This window comes from Myotis brandtii, unplaced genomic scaffold, assembly GCF_000412655.1.
Source record: "Myotis brandtii unplaced genomic scaffold, ASM41265v1 scaffold1167, whole genome shotgun sequence".
NCBI lineage: Eukaryota > Metazoa > Chordata > Mammalia > Chiroptera > Vespertilionidae > Myotis > Myotis brandtii.
Genome location: NW_005354039.1, coordinates 1,187,998 through 1,205,585, shown reverse-complemented (window position 1 = coordinate 1,205,585; position 17,588 = coordinate 1,187,998). Strand labels below are relative to the sequence as shown.

General features: G+C 46.1%; 1 protein-coding gene across 1 annotated transcript in view; it reads right to left on the bottom strand.

The window, feature by feature from the left end:
* Window positions 1–13,904, bottom strand: part of PITPNA (phosphatidylinositol transfer protein, alpha) — a gene marked incomplete at its 5' end in the record, with an annotated part of 37,106 nt that extends 23,202 nt beyond the window's left edge. Inside the window, 3 exons of the mRNA XM_014529682.1 lie at window positions 4,197–4,288; window positions 8,269–8,414; window positions 13,812–13,904. Of these exons, the coding sequence (XP_014385168.1) occupies window positions 4,197–4,288; window positions 8,269–8,414; window positions 13,812–13,904 (331 nt within the window). The remainder of the gene's footprint in view (window positions 1–4,196; window positions 4,289–8,268; window positions 8,415–13,811) is intronic.
* Window positions 13,905–17,588: the final 3,684 nt, after the last annotated feature.

Below are 17,588 nucleotides of genomic sequence, written 5' to 3'. Positions count from 1 at the left end.
CTAAATCCAATGAAAGAAACTGGGAAGAAAACACCAGATTAAGATAACTAAAAGGCCTATTGAAATAATTGCTCTGTTATGAACTTGGAGAAAATTGTGCTAACAAAAAGGACATGGTGAGTATCATATCCATCAAAGGAGTCCAAAGAGGCCAGTTTGGAAAAACTCTCCAGGGCTGTCCTAGGGGCAGGAGCCCCAGGCTGCAAACGTGGCACTTCTAGCAGCCCCATCCCGAGAGTGGAGACAGCGGTGTCAGGCTGGCCTGGTTTGATCACACAGCCACAAAGGTTTTCCAACTAACCACCTGATTCTGACCCCATGTTCTCCAAGCAACTTTCTCCTTCTAGTTTGGCCTCTGTAAGGACAGAACATGCTAATGAACAGACACACGAGTCTGATCACTTAAGCAAGTGAACATGTTCACTGCATACTGGCATTCTGATTATACACGCTTTGGTGTGTACACTAAATATATTGGCATATGAGGTTATATACCTTAGTTTTTTTGAGACCCTGAGAAATAGATCCACTCAGTTCTGACTAGTTACATTTCTAAATCTATGATGATAATGACCCTCATTGGTCCTTAATGCTAACAGGGGTGACCAAACAATCTTCCCTAGTCCTCCCTGCTCCTCCCAACACCTCTGCATTCCCAGCATTCCCTTTCTTCAAACTGCAATCCTGAGCACACTAAAAAGTCCCAGGAAACGCTTTGTAGTCAGAAAAGCAGGCTCTCTAAGTAAGATTAATAAGGTACTTTCAAACCATGGCTTAGTGAGACTATTCAGTCAAGGGTTAAGGCTAGAGAAAGAGATAGAAAGAGAAACATTTGTCTTCCTCTTCCTACTTTCATTCACAGACCAAACCCCACCTTACCACCTCCTCACATCCCAGCCCACCAACAACAGGGGGGAGACAGAGAAAAGTAAGGTAAGAGCATAGAAACAGCTGATAATGAATGACCAGAGTATTCCAACTCCATTTTCATCCCACTCAGGAATTTATCCCATGCTTCTTTATCTATCTCACCTCACCCTTTAATCTACTTGGAGCAAACTTAGATGTTTGAACTAATCATCTTTCTCCCATCACCCCCCAGAAGAAACTGGAGATTAGCCTTCCTTGTTTATTTTAAAAGAGCAATCGTCTAACTGAACAGATCCAAGATTCAACACATTCATTTCATATGATGGTGACTGTGAGTGTGAGGTCAGCACCCACTGGAGAAACCAACCTTCCCCCTACCCCTGCCTCCCCTCCATGCAGTATTTAGGAATTACTTTTATCTCTTTTTTCTTTTGGCCAAAGGTCAGGACAGTATGTGAATGAACATTTGGCAGCTAAAATAACGCCCATGTCAGCTGCAGCACACTCCCTAGAATTATACAGAGGACAGTGGCATCTCTCAGTCAGCACAAGCTGTGTACCCAGAACCCTGCCCCACTCATGGAGGAGTCTATGCTATCCGTTTGCCTCCTTTATGCCAAGTTGGCAAAGGTTCTTATGACGTATGCTCAATGCAACTCTCTTAGACATCAAGAAAATTCACCTTTGGCCCTAGATCAGACATACACAGCTACAGTGCACATGGTCTTTTAAGAAAGTGTGTGGCCCAGCTGGCGTGGCTCAGTGGCTGAGCATCAACCTATGAACCAGAGGTCACGGTTCGATTCCTGGTTAGGGCACATGCCTGGGTTGCAGGCTCAATCCCCAGTGGGGGATGTGCAGAGGTAGCCAATCAATGATTCTCTCCCATCATTGATGTTTCTATCTCTCTCTCCCTTTCCTTCCTCTCTGAAATCAATAAAATATATTTTTAAAAAGAAAGTGTGTGCATGCCTCTTTTCAAAGAATTTAACAGCTTCCTGCCCAATGCTTCTGTAGTAGTGATATTTGCATTTTCAGCTACAGCAATAAAACTCTGTGTCACACACCCCAGGTCCTATCAATGATTATTAATCTTCTGATACAAGGTTCATGAGGATTGGAAAGAGTAATGATCCTGTGCTCTAGACTTTAATCATTCCCAAGTTCACAGGATAAGGACCACATGGGTGGAACATCCTCATCAGATACAATCTAGGGAGTACCAAGTCCCAACAAATAAAGCAAGTGAAACAGTACATGTAAGCAGAGGCTGGCAAGAGGACACCTTAGCCAGACTGTGAAAACAAAGGTAGGTTGGCTGGGGGAAAGGCCACACAGCTCACAGAAAGTTCTAGGGGACCTCTAAGAAGCACCCCAGGATATGGATCAGTACTAGCTTGGGTTCTCCAAGAGAACTACTCTGGAATCTTGGAAAGCTAAGAGTCTGAACTACTCAAAGGGAATCCCAGAAAGTCTAAAATACGAAGTTCTCTGTGGAGGTTCAGTCTTTCTTTTCCAGAAACTCCAGATAGGAGGCTGACCCAGGTTAAGAAAATAATTCCACTTCCATCTTTAACTACAGAACATGCTAATTGAGTGTAAGTCAGGGTTCTTCACAGTGACTTTCCTCTTCCTTGCCCTCCACCCTCCCACCCAAATCTGGCATGCACATTCCATGTGCTATTTAACATATTTGAGATATAACTGATTATAAATATTTTGTCATCAAATATTGGGCTTATTTCCACTTTCCCCCAATAACACCAATGTTTCCTTTGCTATGTTTTTTTTTTTTTGGTTAATCTTCACCCAAAGATATTTTTTCATTGGTTTTCAGAGAGAGTGGAAGGGAGGAGGAGAGACAGAGAGAGAGAAACACTGATGTGAGAGACACATCAATTGGTTGCCTCCCACATGTGCCCGGACCAGGCCCGGTGCAACCAAGGTATGTGCCCTTGACCAGGAATTGAACCTGAGACCCTTCAGTCCTCAGGCTGGTGGTCTATCCACTGAACCAAACTGGCTAAGGCTCCTTTGCTATGTTTTCTTGGTGTCCAGGCCTGGCCCTTCCCCAAGGCAAGAAGGTCACCCTCAGGCTCTTTTCTATGACTGTTGCCTCTCTCAAGAGTCCCTGGCCTCAACGCTGTTTTTCAAGCCAAACACAAATATATCATATTAAAACTGGAAATTTCAGTATCTAACAATAAGGGAGTGGTTTAAAAAGATCATAGTATATTCATACAATGGAATACATGCAGCCATTACAAATTTTTAAAAATAGGAGACTATGTAGTGACAGGAAAAAGATTCTTCATTTACTGAGTAAAATGAGCGATTTAATAGTTAATATGATATGATCCAAAATTTGTCTAGGAAACATGTCTGGACATTTCATATATGTGTGTATATGTAAGATTTTAAAAAAGGACCAGGAAGAAAGATACTAAAATCTTAACAGTGACTATCTAGGGATACGAGAATCATGGATGGGCCCTGGCCGGGTTGCTCAGTTGGTTAGAGCATCATCTTGATACACCAAGGTTTCAGGCTTAATCCCTGATAAGGCACATACAAGAATCAACCAATGCCCTCACTGGTTTGGCTCAATGGTTAGAGCATCTGCCCACAGACCCAAGGGTCACGGGTTGAATTCCCAGTCAAGGGCACATACCTTGATTGCAGGTTCAATCCCCGGCCCAGGTTGGAGCACAAGCAGGAGGCAACCAATTGATGTGTCTCTCTTACATTGATGTTTTTCTCTTTCTTTTTCTCCTCTCTCTCTCTTCCATTCTCTCTAAAAATCAATGGAAAAAATATTCTCACTCCTCGGGTGAGGATTAAAAATGAATAAAAATAAAAAAGAATCAACCAATGTATACATAAATAAGTGAAACAACAAATTAATGTTTGTTTCTCTCTCCCTCAAACCGTTTTAAAAATTAAAGAGAGAGAGAGAGAATCATGGGTGGTTAATTTCTTCTGTTTCTATGTATTTTCTAAAATTTAAACAGAGAACAGTACTTTCGTAATCAGTAAAAACAATCAAAATTATCATACCATCCCCTAAATAAGAAGGGCTGGTTCTGTGCCAGCTCAGGCCATGGCTATGTGGTGGTTTCCACCCAGCTGGCTGCCAAATTACTAGACAACAATGACTCCATCAGCCTCAGGTCTGAAGGAAATTCCTAAACTCATCTTCCCACTGGCTTAATCCAGAAAATGAACATGGGACACAAAACCCCAATTCGTCCCCACCGCTGGGTCTACTTGACCACATCTTCTGGCTTGGGGCCCAAACCCCAGCTTCTAGCCAGGTCTGCACTCACCAGTTCTGCAATAAGGGTAGGCATTCCATGCTTTTTCATGTATATTCAGGGCTCCCTCTGGGGCCAGCATTCGAACAAACCCGGGCACTTTGCTATAGTAAGAAAGAGGGGTTATGAAAAGAAATGGAGGAGAGAATGAGAAGACAATGGGCTTTTACATCACACTCTTCAGGCCACAGCCCTAGCCTCTTCAATGGGGAATTGACAAGTAAATTTCCATGAGGTATCTAGGTTACTCTTATGGGTGAGAAGCCACCTGTCAGAGCCTGAACCCCCAGCTGGGCTAGCTACTAACATCCACCCACATCTTGCCCCACCACCCACCAGGAACAGGACAGGAGGTGAGACCGTGGGCTACCTGCCACGGCTTATCAGCCATTACATTATCAGTATGCTTTTTTTCCAGAGCTCACTGGGCCCGGGGCATCATATTCCACACGGCATGGATGACATACCTCCAAGAGTATACCAGTCCAGGTTTATGGGCCAGACAGACTGACTGACTAACTTCAGTATGGGATTCCAGAAGATCTGATAATCTTCTCATTGTCAGTCCTGGGATGCCAGGAAGCCCTCAGGGCCATGTGCCTCCCAGGACAAAATATTTTCTTCTGTTTAATTCTTGGTATCCCAGATTACAGAAAAGCAGGTTCAGTAAGAGCCTCTCCCCCATTTAAGGTATATATATATATATTTCTCTTCCGTAATCTTTCACTGGTATTCTAAGCAGGCTTTAGCAGCCTCCAACAATATCATCAGCTTTAGTGCCTGAGGCCTAAGAAAAGAGAGCTAACCTCAAAGAGAGCTTACTCAGAGAATTCAGAGCAGCCCTGAGACACATCCACTCACTGCCATGCTCATTCAGGTCAGTATTTCCATGTGCCAGGCACCAGGATACATACAGACACCATACAGGTCCTGCCCTCAAGGAGCTGACATTCCAGTGGGGAGTATAACCAGACAGGGAACAACACTGTGTGCCACAATGGGTAAGCACACGGCTCTGGGGGACAGAGCACAGGAGAACATGGTGCAGGCAGCATGGTGCATGGGGAGGCTCCTCAGGAGAAGGATTAAATGAACACAGAGCAGAGAGTGAGTAGGACTGAGCAAGACACAAGGATAGGAATAAGGTAAGAAAAGTTTGGAGAAGAGAGAGAAGTTCAGAGTACCTGGTGTAAGGGATGAGGTAGGGAACAAGAGAACCTGCAGAGGCTGGGTCATAAAAGATCTTGTAGGTTACATCAAAGAGTATGGACTTTATCCTGAGGGCAAAGGGAAGCCATCTATAGCTTTTAAAGCTGGGGAGCAACAGATCTGTCTTCTAGAAAGAACACTCAAAGCTGTGTGAAGTGGAAACCAAGGTGACCAGTTAGGAACTACTACAGTAATGGAGGCAAGAGATGATGGAAAGAAATGGCTAGGTTGGTGGTACTGAGGAGATAGAGTCAATAGGGATTTGACATAAGGGATGAAGAAGAGGGTGATGGTGAACCTGTGTTCCCGATTGGGGCAACTAGATGGTCCTCATGAGGAGAGGTGGTTGTGGCATTCAGCACTTAAAAAAACTTTTTTTGCAGCTGTGTGGAGTTAAGGGAGTACTGGTAGCAGCTCAAAGTTTACACCCTCCTTTGTAAGGAAGAGGGAAAGACCGGTCCTGCAGACCTCCTTTCTGCAACTTTGGTTGGACCAAATGAGCTGAGGAACCAACTGCCCCTTCTATCAACCTCACTATCTCTTTTCAAAATCCTCTTTGAAAAATACAAATGCAACTACAGAGATGACATATCTTGAGCCTTAAATTTAAAAAAAATTTTGTCTCAACTATCATTGACATACATTTGGAGCCTTATTTTAATTAACTATTAATGGATCCTTAAGTACTGGTTAACAGTCAACTCAGAGTAGGGAAGGAGGAGATAAAGAGGAAGCATGGAGGAAAAAGCACACTGGCAAGGAAATGGGAACACAGTGAGTCCCCCCTCCACACACACACCTCACAGTGTTGCTTCCTCCTGGCTCCCACACTACAAAACCCTAGCCCCCTTAGGGCTAGCACTTTTACATCTCTAGAGGGGCAGACTACATTCAATCAGGGATTTTACCAATGAAGATGAAACTGGTTTTAGTTCAGTCTGGTGACTAGAAATTAAGATTCAGGTGTAAGTTGCACAGCAATGTAGATATACTTAATGCCACTGAACTGTACACGTAAAATATGATTAAAATGTTGAATTTTTTGTTATGCATATTTTACCACAATTTAAAAAAATATTCAGGTTTATTTTTTCCAGTTCTAGATAGTTTCTAAAACTTGCTTGGTTCAACTTCCATTCAAGCTGGTACATGTTTACTATTATTTTCAACACCCTTTGGGTTGGCTCAGAGTTTACTGAAATACAGGGTGTGGCAAAAGTAGGTTTTGTATGGAAAATAATATAATTATTAATAATACTGTAAGAGCCCTAGCTGGTTTGGCTCAGTGGATAGAGCACTGGCCTGTGGTCTGAAGGGTCCCAGGTTCAATTCTAGTCAAGGGCACATGCCTGGGTTGTGGGCTTGAACCTGGCCAGTAATCAGGGCTGATCAGGGCCTTCCGGCGGCCAGCTGGGGCCTTCCTTTTGGCTGCCAGCAGGGGCTTCCTTCATTCCATGCGGCCCCTTGGTGGTCAGCGCATGTCATAGTGAGCGATCAGTCTCCCAGTCAAACTCCTGTGAGGACAACTTGCATATTGCACCAAGAAGTCACAGGTTCTATTCCAGGCTGTGGGCTCCATCCCAAGGGTATGCAGGAGGCAACCGATCCATCATAGTTTCTATCTCTCTCTCTCTCTCTCTTTAAAATCAATAAACATATATATTTTTTAAAAAGAATAAACTCTGTTTTGTGTACTCACAACTACTTTGCCACACTTTGTATTACTATTTTGGTTAGGGATTCAGCAAATTTGTGTGGTTTGCTATGGATTTTAGTACACAAATCAGTTCAAATATTTAAATATTTATGTCTTTGATCCAAAGAGAGGCACCAAAATTTTTCTGGTAGCTGATTTCACAATATCAGAATTTAAAATACTACCTGACCCAGCAATCTCACTTTTTAGGAAGGAACATTTACTATAGATTTACACACACAAGTACATCAAAAGCTTTGCACAACCGTTTTACTGGAGTACTGTATGTAAACATCTGGAAATGACTATAAACATACATCAAAAGGGGAAAGGGGAAAAACTTACAGCACATCTGTACAAAATAATACTATGCGTACTTCAAAAGAATGAGGCCAAATATGCTGACAGTGAAAGAAAGCTATGATATGATAACTAATAAGAGAGCAAAGTCAAGCCCTAGCTGGTTTGGCTCAGCGGATGGAGCGTCGGCCTGCGGACTCAAGGGTCTCAGGTTCGATTCTGGTCGGGGGCATGTACCTGGGTTGCGGGCACATCCCAAAAGGGGAAAGGTGAAAAACTTACAGCACATCTGTACAAAATAATACTATGCGTACTTCAAAAGAATGAGGCCAAATATGCTGACAGTGAAAGAAAGCTATGATATGATAACTAACAAGAGAGCAAAGTCAAGTGTGTATAGTATGATCCCATCTGTGTTAAGATAACAATAAAGGAAATGAACATCCATTTACACACACACCTATACTCACAGACAATGAGTATTACTGTAGAAGGGCCCACAAGAAACTAAACACTATCACACTATCACTTCTGGGGACTGGGAGCCTGATGGGACAAGTGTTACTTTTACTCCTGCAGGCCCCCTACTGGGGACCGAGCCCACAACCCAGGCATGTGCCCTTGACTGGAATTGAACCCAGGACCCTTTAGTCCACAGGCTGACGCTTTGCTAGGGCAAGAATTACTTTTATTTTAAAATAAAAAATAAAATAAACAAAACAAAAAACAACCCCAAAACATTTAAATGAACAAAGAAGTACTACCACCTACACCCACTCTAAGGTGAAGCAACCAGCTAATGACCTGGAAACCCCCAATTATCCTTTATCTCCACTTCAAAACCAGGCCATCTTTAGGCTCTGCTGCACGGCCACATACCTCTGTAAGTGGTAGATCTTGTGTGTGAACTGGCCTTTCTCACCGTCCTTCTCATAGGGTTCATTCACCAGGACCTCCACGCCTTCTCCACCACCTGTTTCATTTTTGCTAGCTTCAGCCACAGAATACAGCTGTCCTACTTGATACTAAAGGAACAGAGAGATAGGAGTTATTGTCAATGCAGAATCTTCTAAACAGTTACAATGGTCCAGTTGCCAGTAATTGTCCAATTATGTCACTTTGGGGTCCCCTAACTTAAGAACTCATTCTGAAGTTTCACACAGGGCCTTGCCCAAATTCATCCAAAACAACTGACAACCCTGCTCCATGGCCTCTCTTTAGTCATCAGATAGATGTGTTTAATTTTATCCTTCCCATTTTCACACCACCATCCAGAAAACAGAAGATAGAATGCAAGGTAGCTTTTGTCTTTTTATTAAGCCCTTAAAACAAGATCTGGGGTAGTTGCTAGAAGTCTATTCCATTCATTTAAACAGATCCTAAGACATGAGTTCTTTCTCCAATGGTCCCCCCCTCCCCCGCCGCCCGCCAGAAGCTCAGAAAACAGCCTCACAGGCAACCAGACCTCCAGATACTTTCCAGATTCCTGATGGGGCTGAAGCAAAGTGTTTCCCATATTAGATAGCACAGATTCCTACCCCACGGTCTGTGCTGGCTGGGTACACCCTCTGGTTTGGCACCTACTAGATGGCAAAAGCCTAGTTTTCCTTTATTTGGGTCACATGCCACCCTATCAAGTCACCAGTCAAGATCACTGGCCTCCTCTGACCCTCTCAGGACACTCAGTGTTAGGGCCAATGACCTGGGCAGTGGCCAGGCCTGGCCCCTTTGCTCCCTCCTCTCTGAAGGAAACTGTCCAAACGAAAAAATAAGGTGAAAAGAGAATAAATAGGAACATTTAGCGACGGAAGTTACATCTATACCACAGGATGCATCTTGCCTGTCATTGCCAGTGCCAACCAGGCACACATATGAGAAAAAGGCATTTGATTACCCAACATGTTGTGGAGGTAGATAAAGGTTTTCCCCATCCCGCATGCCCCCGTCCCAAACTACTGGTACTCCCAGGAGTGAAAGATGAGAGCATTTTTCTCCCTTTGAGATTAAAACAGAGAGGCTGTGTCTCTGGGCAGCTGTCATTTAAACCACTGCTTGCAAGAGCAAGGAGCAGAGGCAGCATCCAGGGCTGTTTCACCTCAAACTTGGATGCTTACTTAACCAGGAAGCTTCCTAAGCACCGTAGGGAAACTTCTGGGCAAAGTCTGGAAGGTGAAGCAGCAGACCAGGACAATTTACTGTTCACCACAAAGCTGAAAGAGCCCTAACTTTCAAAGCAGAAACCAGCACAAAATGCCAAGGAAAATCCCAGGCAAGCAACCAAGACTCAGTTAATCCCATAAAGAGGAGCATTGGGGTGACAGCCAGGCATCTTGACCTTGCTAATCCAGAGCAACATCACTGTTGCTTCAATGTCCCCATGGAACCCCAAGCTGTCCCTGTGCAAAATTTTCCAAGGCCACCCCCTACTGAGGCACACCTCTATCAAGTGGGTCAGGGTTTGGCTGAGCCAGGGGTTCCTAAGAAGGAGCAGCAATTCTGTTTCAGAGAAGAGTCATAAGAACATCTAACCACTGACTCAGCAATCCTAAAGGGCAGGCTAGGGAAAAGGCTGGTGGCGGGGACTGCGTTGCTGGCTGGTGCCACTGCTTGGAGAGGGGCTCCAAGTAGAGACTAAGCCCTTTCATTGGTTCCCCTTCAGCTGCAGAAATCAGAGGGCTGGCTCTAAGAGGATCACTCTGTTGGAAGGCACCTTCCCCCTTTAATCGCCCTTGATATTCTGATCCTTTAATCTCAGTAAGACAAGTGAAGGCAGTTTTGCTAATCCAAAGGGGTAAGTTAAACTGGCCTCCACACGCCACAAGTGAGGGACACCTTCTACGTCCAAGGGTTCCCTGTGGCATAGTGGCTCTACACCCCGGGAAAGCAGAAAGCAGCTAGACTCAAATGGGGTGAAGGTGGGAGCAGGGGTGAGACCATCACATCAGATAAAGAGTTGAGGAGACTGGGATTCCAGCTGCCTCAGGCCTAGGATACTGCTCCCTGCCCTTGAGATTTGTTCCCTTGTCCCAAAGAACTAAGATACCCAGCTAAGGAAAACAAGAGACTGCACCACTTGGGCAATCTGGGAGTAGAAACCCAGGAAGATGCTGTGGGTGGGGCTAAAACACTGACATTAAACAAACCATCACAGCTGTTGGTCCTACCCACACAGCCCTGTCAGGACAGTTACCACAGGGGAATGGTGCCATGCATCTCTGGAAACAAGATAAAACAGGCCTACCCACAGTAGGGGGTGGGCAGCCCTGAGCCAGGAACCACTGGTGGACACACCCGTGTCAAACAGCCAAAGTTTTCTTGCTCTGCTGCAGAATGCCCAGAAACCCTGTGCAGTGTTAGGCCAAAGTGTCTGGCCAGCCAGAAGCTAATTCCATCCCAAAATATTGATTTGTACCATCAGGATGGTTATAAAGCCATGGCCTTCTCTTTCCCCCCCAAATCAGAAAGCTCCGAGGACCTAAAATCATGGTCTCCAATAAGGAAGTGAATCTATCAGTTATACAAGACTGGGCTGCTCCCATGGGAACCATTAAGTCAGGATGGAGTTATTAATAAAGACTGAGAAGGTTGATCATTGCTTGTTTCCTGTATGGCCTCCCATTCAAGATTTTCTGATCTTCTGGAACTAAGGTGCAAGCCATCAAAAGAGCAGCTCCTGCTTCCAACCTAGGCCAAGCACTGCTTTCTCAGCAGCAGTTTCTAGCTGAGAACAGGTTGACCATCATCAGGCAAACAGATGAATCCTAACCAGTGCTTACTGCCCCAGCGGCTGCTTGGATTTTCAGCTCTGTTCACTTGCCCCCATCACTTCCTCAATGCTTCAAAAAAGCCACCACAAGCTAAAACCTCTAATCTCAGACACGCTCGGAGTTCCCCTTTCCCTCCTTGGCCTGTTATAAGCAATCAGTGTTCTGGCCCCTCCAACTTTCCTACAGAGCAGCCAGGAAGTGCCAGACAGGTGCTGGCCCTCCTGGGTCTGCCACACTGTCAGAGACATTCCCACCCTTCGTTCCATCAACAAACGCTCTGCGAAAAGATTCATGTCACCCCTAAATGCCACAATGAGGTACTCCCAAATTCCTGGGACTTCTTCTTGACTGGCAGGTGGGTCCAAGCTGTATAGCAGAGAGGGAATCATCGGACCCTCAAGAGCTGAGTTTCAGGGAAAATCTTCACTTGCTAATCTTCACAAAGCAGCACAGCCCCCAAAGGAAGTGGATTAACAAGGTCCTCCATGCGGATGCCTGCAGACCAAGCATGTGGTTCCCAGGTCTCAGGTACATCTCAGGCTCCTCCAGGGATGGCAGCATCTATCCACCACCCCTTTCCCCAGCTTCCTTAGTCTTGTTTCCCTTCTCCTTTCACAGAACTCCAAGATCATGTTCGAGGCCACCTCTGGCTCCCCTCCTAGGTCTCCATAGCTTTTATCAGACGTACAGCCTATCACTGGAGACAATCCTCTAAGAGGCTAATATCTGCCCACCACTTTTGGAGGGTCAAGAAGCTTGGTTATTGGTCTCATCTAGTGTGTACTGATTTCATTTTTCAAAGGTCCATTTCATATCTGGAGTAGACTGGAAGTTATCACAGGAGTTTCTTTTTTTTAATTTTAATTTTAGTTTTTTTTATTATTTTTATCACAGGAGTTTCATGCTGACTCTGCAGGAGAGAGAATGACTGAGGGGCATTATGTTGGCTGACAAATTTCACCCAAACTTAAGCTTAACTGGAAGTGGGGGTGGAGAGAGGACTATGGATTCAGAAGGAAGCAAAAAAGAAGGCTGCGCCAGGAGAGAAAAGTGGAGGAAGTTCAGGGAAAGGGTGGGACAAGGGAGGCTCTGTGACAGTTCTCTGCTGTCCAGGAGACCAACTCTGAGTCAGCATGGCCTATAAACTTTCTTGTGGCAAATCCTGCCAGATCCCCATACACAGAGACAACAGGCCCAAGAACCATAAAAGGATAAAGAGCAAGCCAAGCCCATTTGCTACTCCCTGCCCTCCGTAAAAGGAGGGTTCTGGGCTTTGGTCTTTCCAGCAGTCACCTAGAGTATAGCTAGGGAGGGCCACGAAGATTTCTTGCCCTGCTGGTTTGTTGCACAACCAGAGAGAGCTATGCACACTTCCCAGTCAAGTCATGGAGGTCCCAGAAATGCACACTCAATCCCCTCAATAACATGTCCCTGAACAGGCACAGTCCCATCAGGTAAAGGGGGCTGACTTAGTCTCTATTCGGTTAACTAGCATGCCAAGAACTTGAGGCAAGTTGTATACAGTTGCCCAGGTATACAAAGCAAGTGCCTTCTCTGTTGGTGGGACTGCAGATTGGAGCAGCAACTTTGAAAAACAGCATGGAGGGTCCTCAAAAAATTAAAAATGGAACTGCCTTATGATCCAGAGATTGCACTTGTGGGTATATGCCTGAAGAAACCCAAAATACTAAACTGACAGAATATATGCATCCTTATGAAATCTTACCATTTGCAACATGGATGGACCTAGAGAATATTATGCTAAGTGAAATAAATCAGTCAGAGAAAGACAAATACCATATGATGTCACTTACACATGGAATCTAAGGAACAAGATAAATGAACAAACAGAATTGAAACAGACTCTTAGATACAGAGGAGAGACTGATGATTGCCAGAGGGGAGGGTTGGGGGACTGGGTGAAAAAGGTGAAGGGATTAAGAAGTACAAATTGGTAGTTACAGAAGAGCTGCAGGCATATGAGGAGAACATAGGGAATACAGTCAATATTGTACTATGTATGGTACCAGGTGGGTATTGGGAATACTGGAGGGAACATTTTTATTTATTTTATTTTTAATTTTTGTTAATCTCCACCCAAGGATATTTTTTCCATTGATTTTTTTTTTAAGAGATAGTGGAAGGGAGTAAGGGGGAGGGAGAGACAGAAAGAAGGAGGGAGAGACAGACAGAGACAGAGACAGAGACAGAGGGAGAGACAGAGACAGAGGGAGAGGGAGAGGGAGAAATACTCATCTATTGGTTGCCTTTCGAATGTGCCCCGATCAGGGCTGGGAATTGAACCTGCAACCCTTTGGTGCGCAGGCCAACGCTCTAACCACTGAACACCAGCCAAGACACAGGGAACACTTTTAAAGTCTATGACTGTTTAACCGCTATGCAAAATAATATTGAATGTAAACTGATTGTATTGGAAAAAAGACAACTTCCTTTCCTATCCTAAAAAAATTTAAATTAAATTAAATTAAATTAAAAATAATAATAAGTGCTTTCCTTCAATTGAAAGTAGCACCAGGAAAATTCACATCAAGTATCGATTATCTACCTCTATGTTAGAAAAACATGAAAACCACACAAAGAGTTTGGGCCACTTGGAGCAATTATATACAACTATGGATAAAATGAAGGACTTACCTCCTCTACAGATACAGGCAGGATGACTCGACTGTAAGAGAGGGAAAACAAGTTCAGGCTCTCAAACCTGCCCAAGGCTCTTAAAGCATCATTTTAGAATAGTATTAAACATTTTGTTGCACATGACACTACACTCGTTGTCAAAAACCCAGCAGAGAATGGCCCCAAGTGCTTCGAGGCTAGGACGCTCTGTGCCCTTCTGGTATTCCATTTAGGGCTCTGTGATTCAGTGTAAACCTGTCCCATCAGCTACTTCCCAGGAGGCTTCTGATTCACATTCAGAAATGTCTTCTCCCTCTCCTCCACTAATCTCCCCGACAAAACCTGCCAATGAGAGCGGCTAACATAGGAGGACCCACCCCTGCAAACTCTGAAGCCAAGATGAGGATTCAGACCCAAAGAATTAGGCCCTGGGGATTTACACGTGTGTGGACCCAACCCTCAAGGTGAAAGGCTAGGAAGGGGCCAAGCTTCTTGGAGGCTGAATCACTCTAAGAGCATCCTCCAACCAGGATATTACAATACAAGCTACTACCACAGAGCCACCAAGAGAGGACACCCAACTTGTGTCCTGGCTTCCAGAAGCTATCCAAAGGCACCCCAACTGATCACGTCTTTTCCTTCTCCATTTCAATGACCACCAATCATTGGAGGTACCACCAAAAATCTGACAGAGAAGCTATGACCAGCAAAGTCCCCACACTGCTCAGAACTCCACATTGGTATGACGCTTAGCAACACTCCTCCGGGTGCCTTGCATTGTCAGGCAGAGCAACAGCCAACCCTTAGTTCAAAGCTGTGAGGTCAGAGGGCTGACACAAAAATGCTTAGTTGTATTCATATAAAACCAGCCCACTTCCAAGCTGAGATGTCAGTTCCCAGGCCCTAGCCGGTACCCCCTGGAGCCTCCCGTATCTTGGGTGTTTGCTGAAGCATGAGCTGCTATGCCCTCTGTCCTATGCAGTGGTTTCACCAATTAGGATTCTTGCTCTAGGCTGGTAAACAGTCTGCTTACTATTTTCTATTTCCACAAAGATCCCCCAGGTAGCAAGAAGCACACAGAGGGGTCTGAGAACAACATCACGCTATGGGCAAAACACCAGGCGGAAAAGTAGCAGGAAAAACAAAATGGGCTCCAAGTCTTTACTGCCTGCTAACTCCCCTCCTCCAGAATGACTCAAACAATGTAAATCCTGCCGGTTATTGGATGCTGCTACTCATGTTCTCCTCCCATTAGAAAAAGCTGACAATGCAGAAAAATATTTCCAACTTGGAGGCCACAATTTCAGCACCCTCAGTAGAAACTTCCTAGAAAACAATCAGCCTTTTATCTTTAAGAACAGCATTAAAAATCACATCCAAGAATTTGCAGAAATCAAATCAAGGAGAATCTTGTTAGAGGAAGTATCAGAAACATCAACAGGGACAACCTTCAGACCCTGGATGGGCACCAAGTCTACCCCCGCCCCCCAAAAAGAGAAGGGCATCAGCCAGTTCCTGACAGGATGCTCTGAGGCTGCTGACATGACAGCTGCACACTGAGACATTTCTCCCTGGCTCCTTGGGAGCAAAACCACCCAGCAGCAATAGGGTGCAATTCCAAAGGAGAGGGCCACAGAGGCAGTGCTGGGCTGAGACTGGAGCTGTGCTCACTTGTGTGACCTTCACTCACACCCTTCCCAGAGCTGCAGTGCTGCAGCCACAGCCAAGTGTCTCGGATGCCCCTCTCCGTGTCCCCTGCCCAGGAACGTCATACATGCCTGAGCACACACAGGGCACAAGTCAGGCAGGAAGGAAACGCACATGCCAGGGAGGCTCTGCATCCCCAGCACCTTGGGCCTTTCCCTAACAGGCTTCACGGGGAGGAGAACAAAGAATGGGAAGAGAGGCCCTCTCTTTGAAACTCACTCGGATCTCTTTTGAAGATCCCTTTCCCTGCCTGACCACCTTTACAAAACTACAGGTTTCTGCAGATTCTCAGAAAAAAGGATCAGGAAAATGGGAAAAGCCGGTTTTCTAGACAGTCAAGATTAGAATCCGAAGTGCACCATGCTCTCTTCCTGTTGACATCCAAGGTTCTTCCTCCTCGCCCCATAAAGCTCTGGCTGAGTCAACATCACACTGGCTATCAAGAAAGTCAGGTAGAGGGCTTCAAAATCATACTCTTTAGCTGGGATGACACGAGTTTCTGCTCCCTTTGCCATCCAAAGCTCCCTACTATGTCCTAAACACTTCCCAAGAGCCGTCAGACGGGACAAAGTGCTTCACCGACAACATGGAAACAGCCCTTCGCACACCACCAGTTGCTCTCTACTTGGACATCTCTCACTCCCAAAATTCCTGGGCTTCTGGCCCAATGCTGTCCACTTGCCCTCCCCTGGAGGGAAGCACAGTTTTACTGTAAATGCCACACACACACATTCAATCTCTCCTCTTTGGAAAGGGGGGGGGAAAAAGTCCCGAGATGTTTCCTTGGAACCATGAGCCTCAGGGATGGGGCATCTCCCATTTGAAAAATTCAGCAATGGAGACATCCCCCCCTGTCACCCAATCTCCTGGACTTCGGGGGCAAGCCCATCACCCTGCACCTCCTCCCGGAAGTCACTAGTTCCCACCCCCTAGTCACTACTCAAGAGCTCCTTCACCCTTCACTGTCTTCTTCTAAAGCAGTGGTTCTCAACCTGTGGGTCGCGACCCCTTTGGGGGTCGAACGACCCTTTCACAGGGGTCGCCTAAGACCATCCTGCATATCAGATATTTACATTACGATCCATAACAGTAGCAACATCACAGTTATGAAGTAGCAACGAAAATAATTTTATGGTTGGGTCACAACATGAGGAACTGTATTTAAAGGGCCAGAAGGTTGAGAACCACTGTTCTAATGAATGGCTGTATGGCAACCTCTTCGATTCCTCAAAGCAATTTCCCCATCTCTTTGCACCCAGACGGAGGATTCCCTAGAGATGGATTGCCCATTTCCCACCCACACTCCGGTGATTCTTATATTTATGTTACAAACAGACACTCTTTCCAAACTGTCCTCTCCCCTGGCAACATCCTCGCCCTCTCCATCGCTCCCTTCAGATCACGACAGCCCCTGCCCAAGGTTTTCTGGACTCCTTACCCAAGTGTCCCTGAGTTCCAAGCTCCCCCCACCCCCAATACCTCCTTTTCTGTACCTACCAGGGGGGCACCACGCCACGCCACCTTAGGGGTAGGTCCTCAGACCCTTCCTGTCACCCAAGCCTGGCCCTGACTCCCTAGTCCTTTTTACTTTATCCACTTATTACAATCTTTCCCCGGATGCCCAGGGCAGCCACGCATTCTCCGGGTTCCCCTCCGCACTCCTCCCCATCATCTCCACTCCATTCCCGACCTTTCGTACCTGATCTTCCGAGCCCCTCGGTGCTGCGCATCCCCCGAACCCCGCCCCGCCACGGGCCGGCTCACCGCCTCTGACTGCCCTTGTCTAACTGCTCCTCGGCCCCTCAGACACCCCTCCCTCCCGCAGGTGCTCAGCCCCTCCTGCAGATCTGCCCGGGCCTCGGCCCTCGGCCCCCTGTGGACCCATCCCACGTCGCATCCAGGGCTCTCCATCCTCTCGGCCCCTCATGTCCTGTCCAGCCCCTACTGTCCCCTTGACCCTTCTCAGGCCCTGTCGGGTCCCCGTTGTCCCCCGGCCTCTCCTCAGGCCTACTCAGCCACCACCGCCCCTGGGCCCCACCTCAGGTGCTGTCCGGCCCTCCCTATTCCCCACTGGCCCCACCTCAGGCC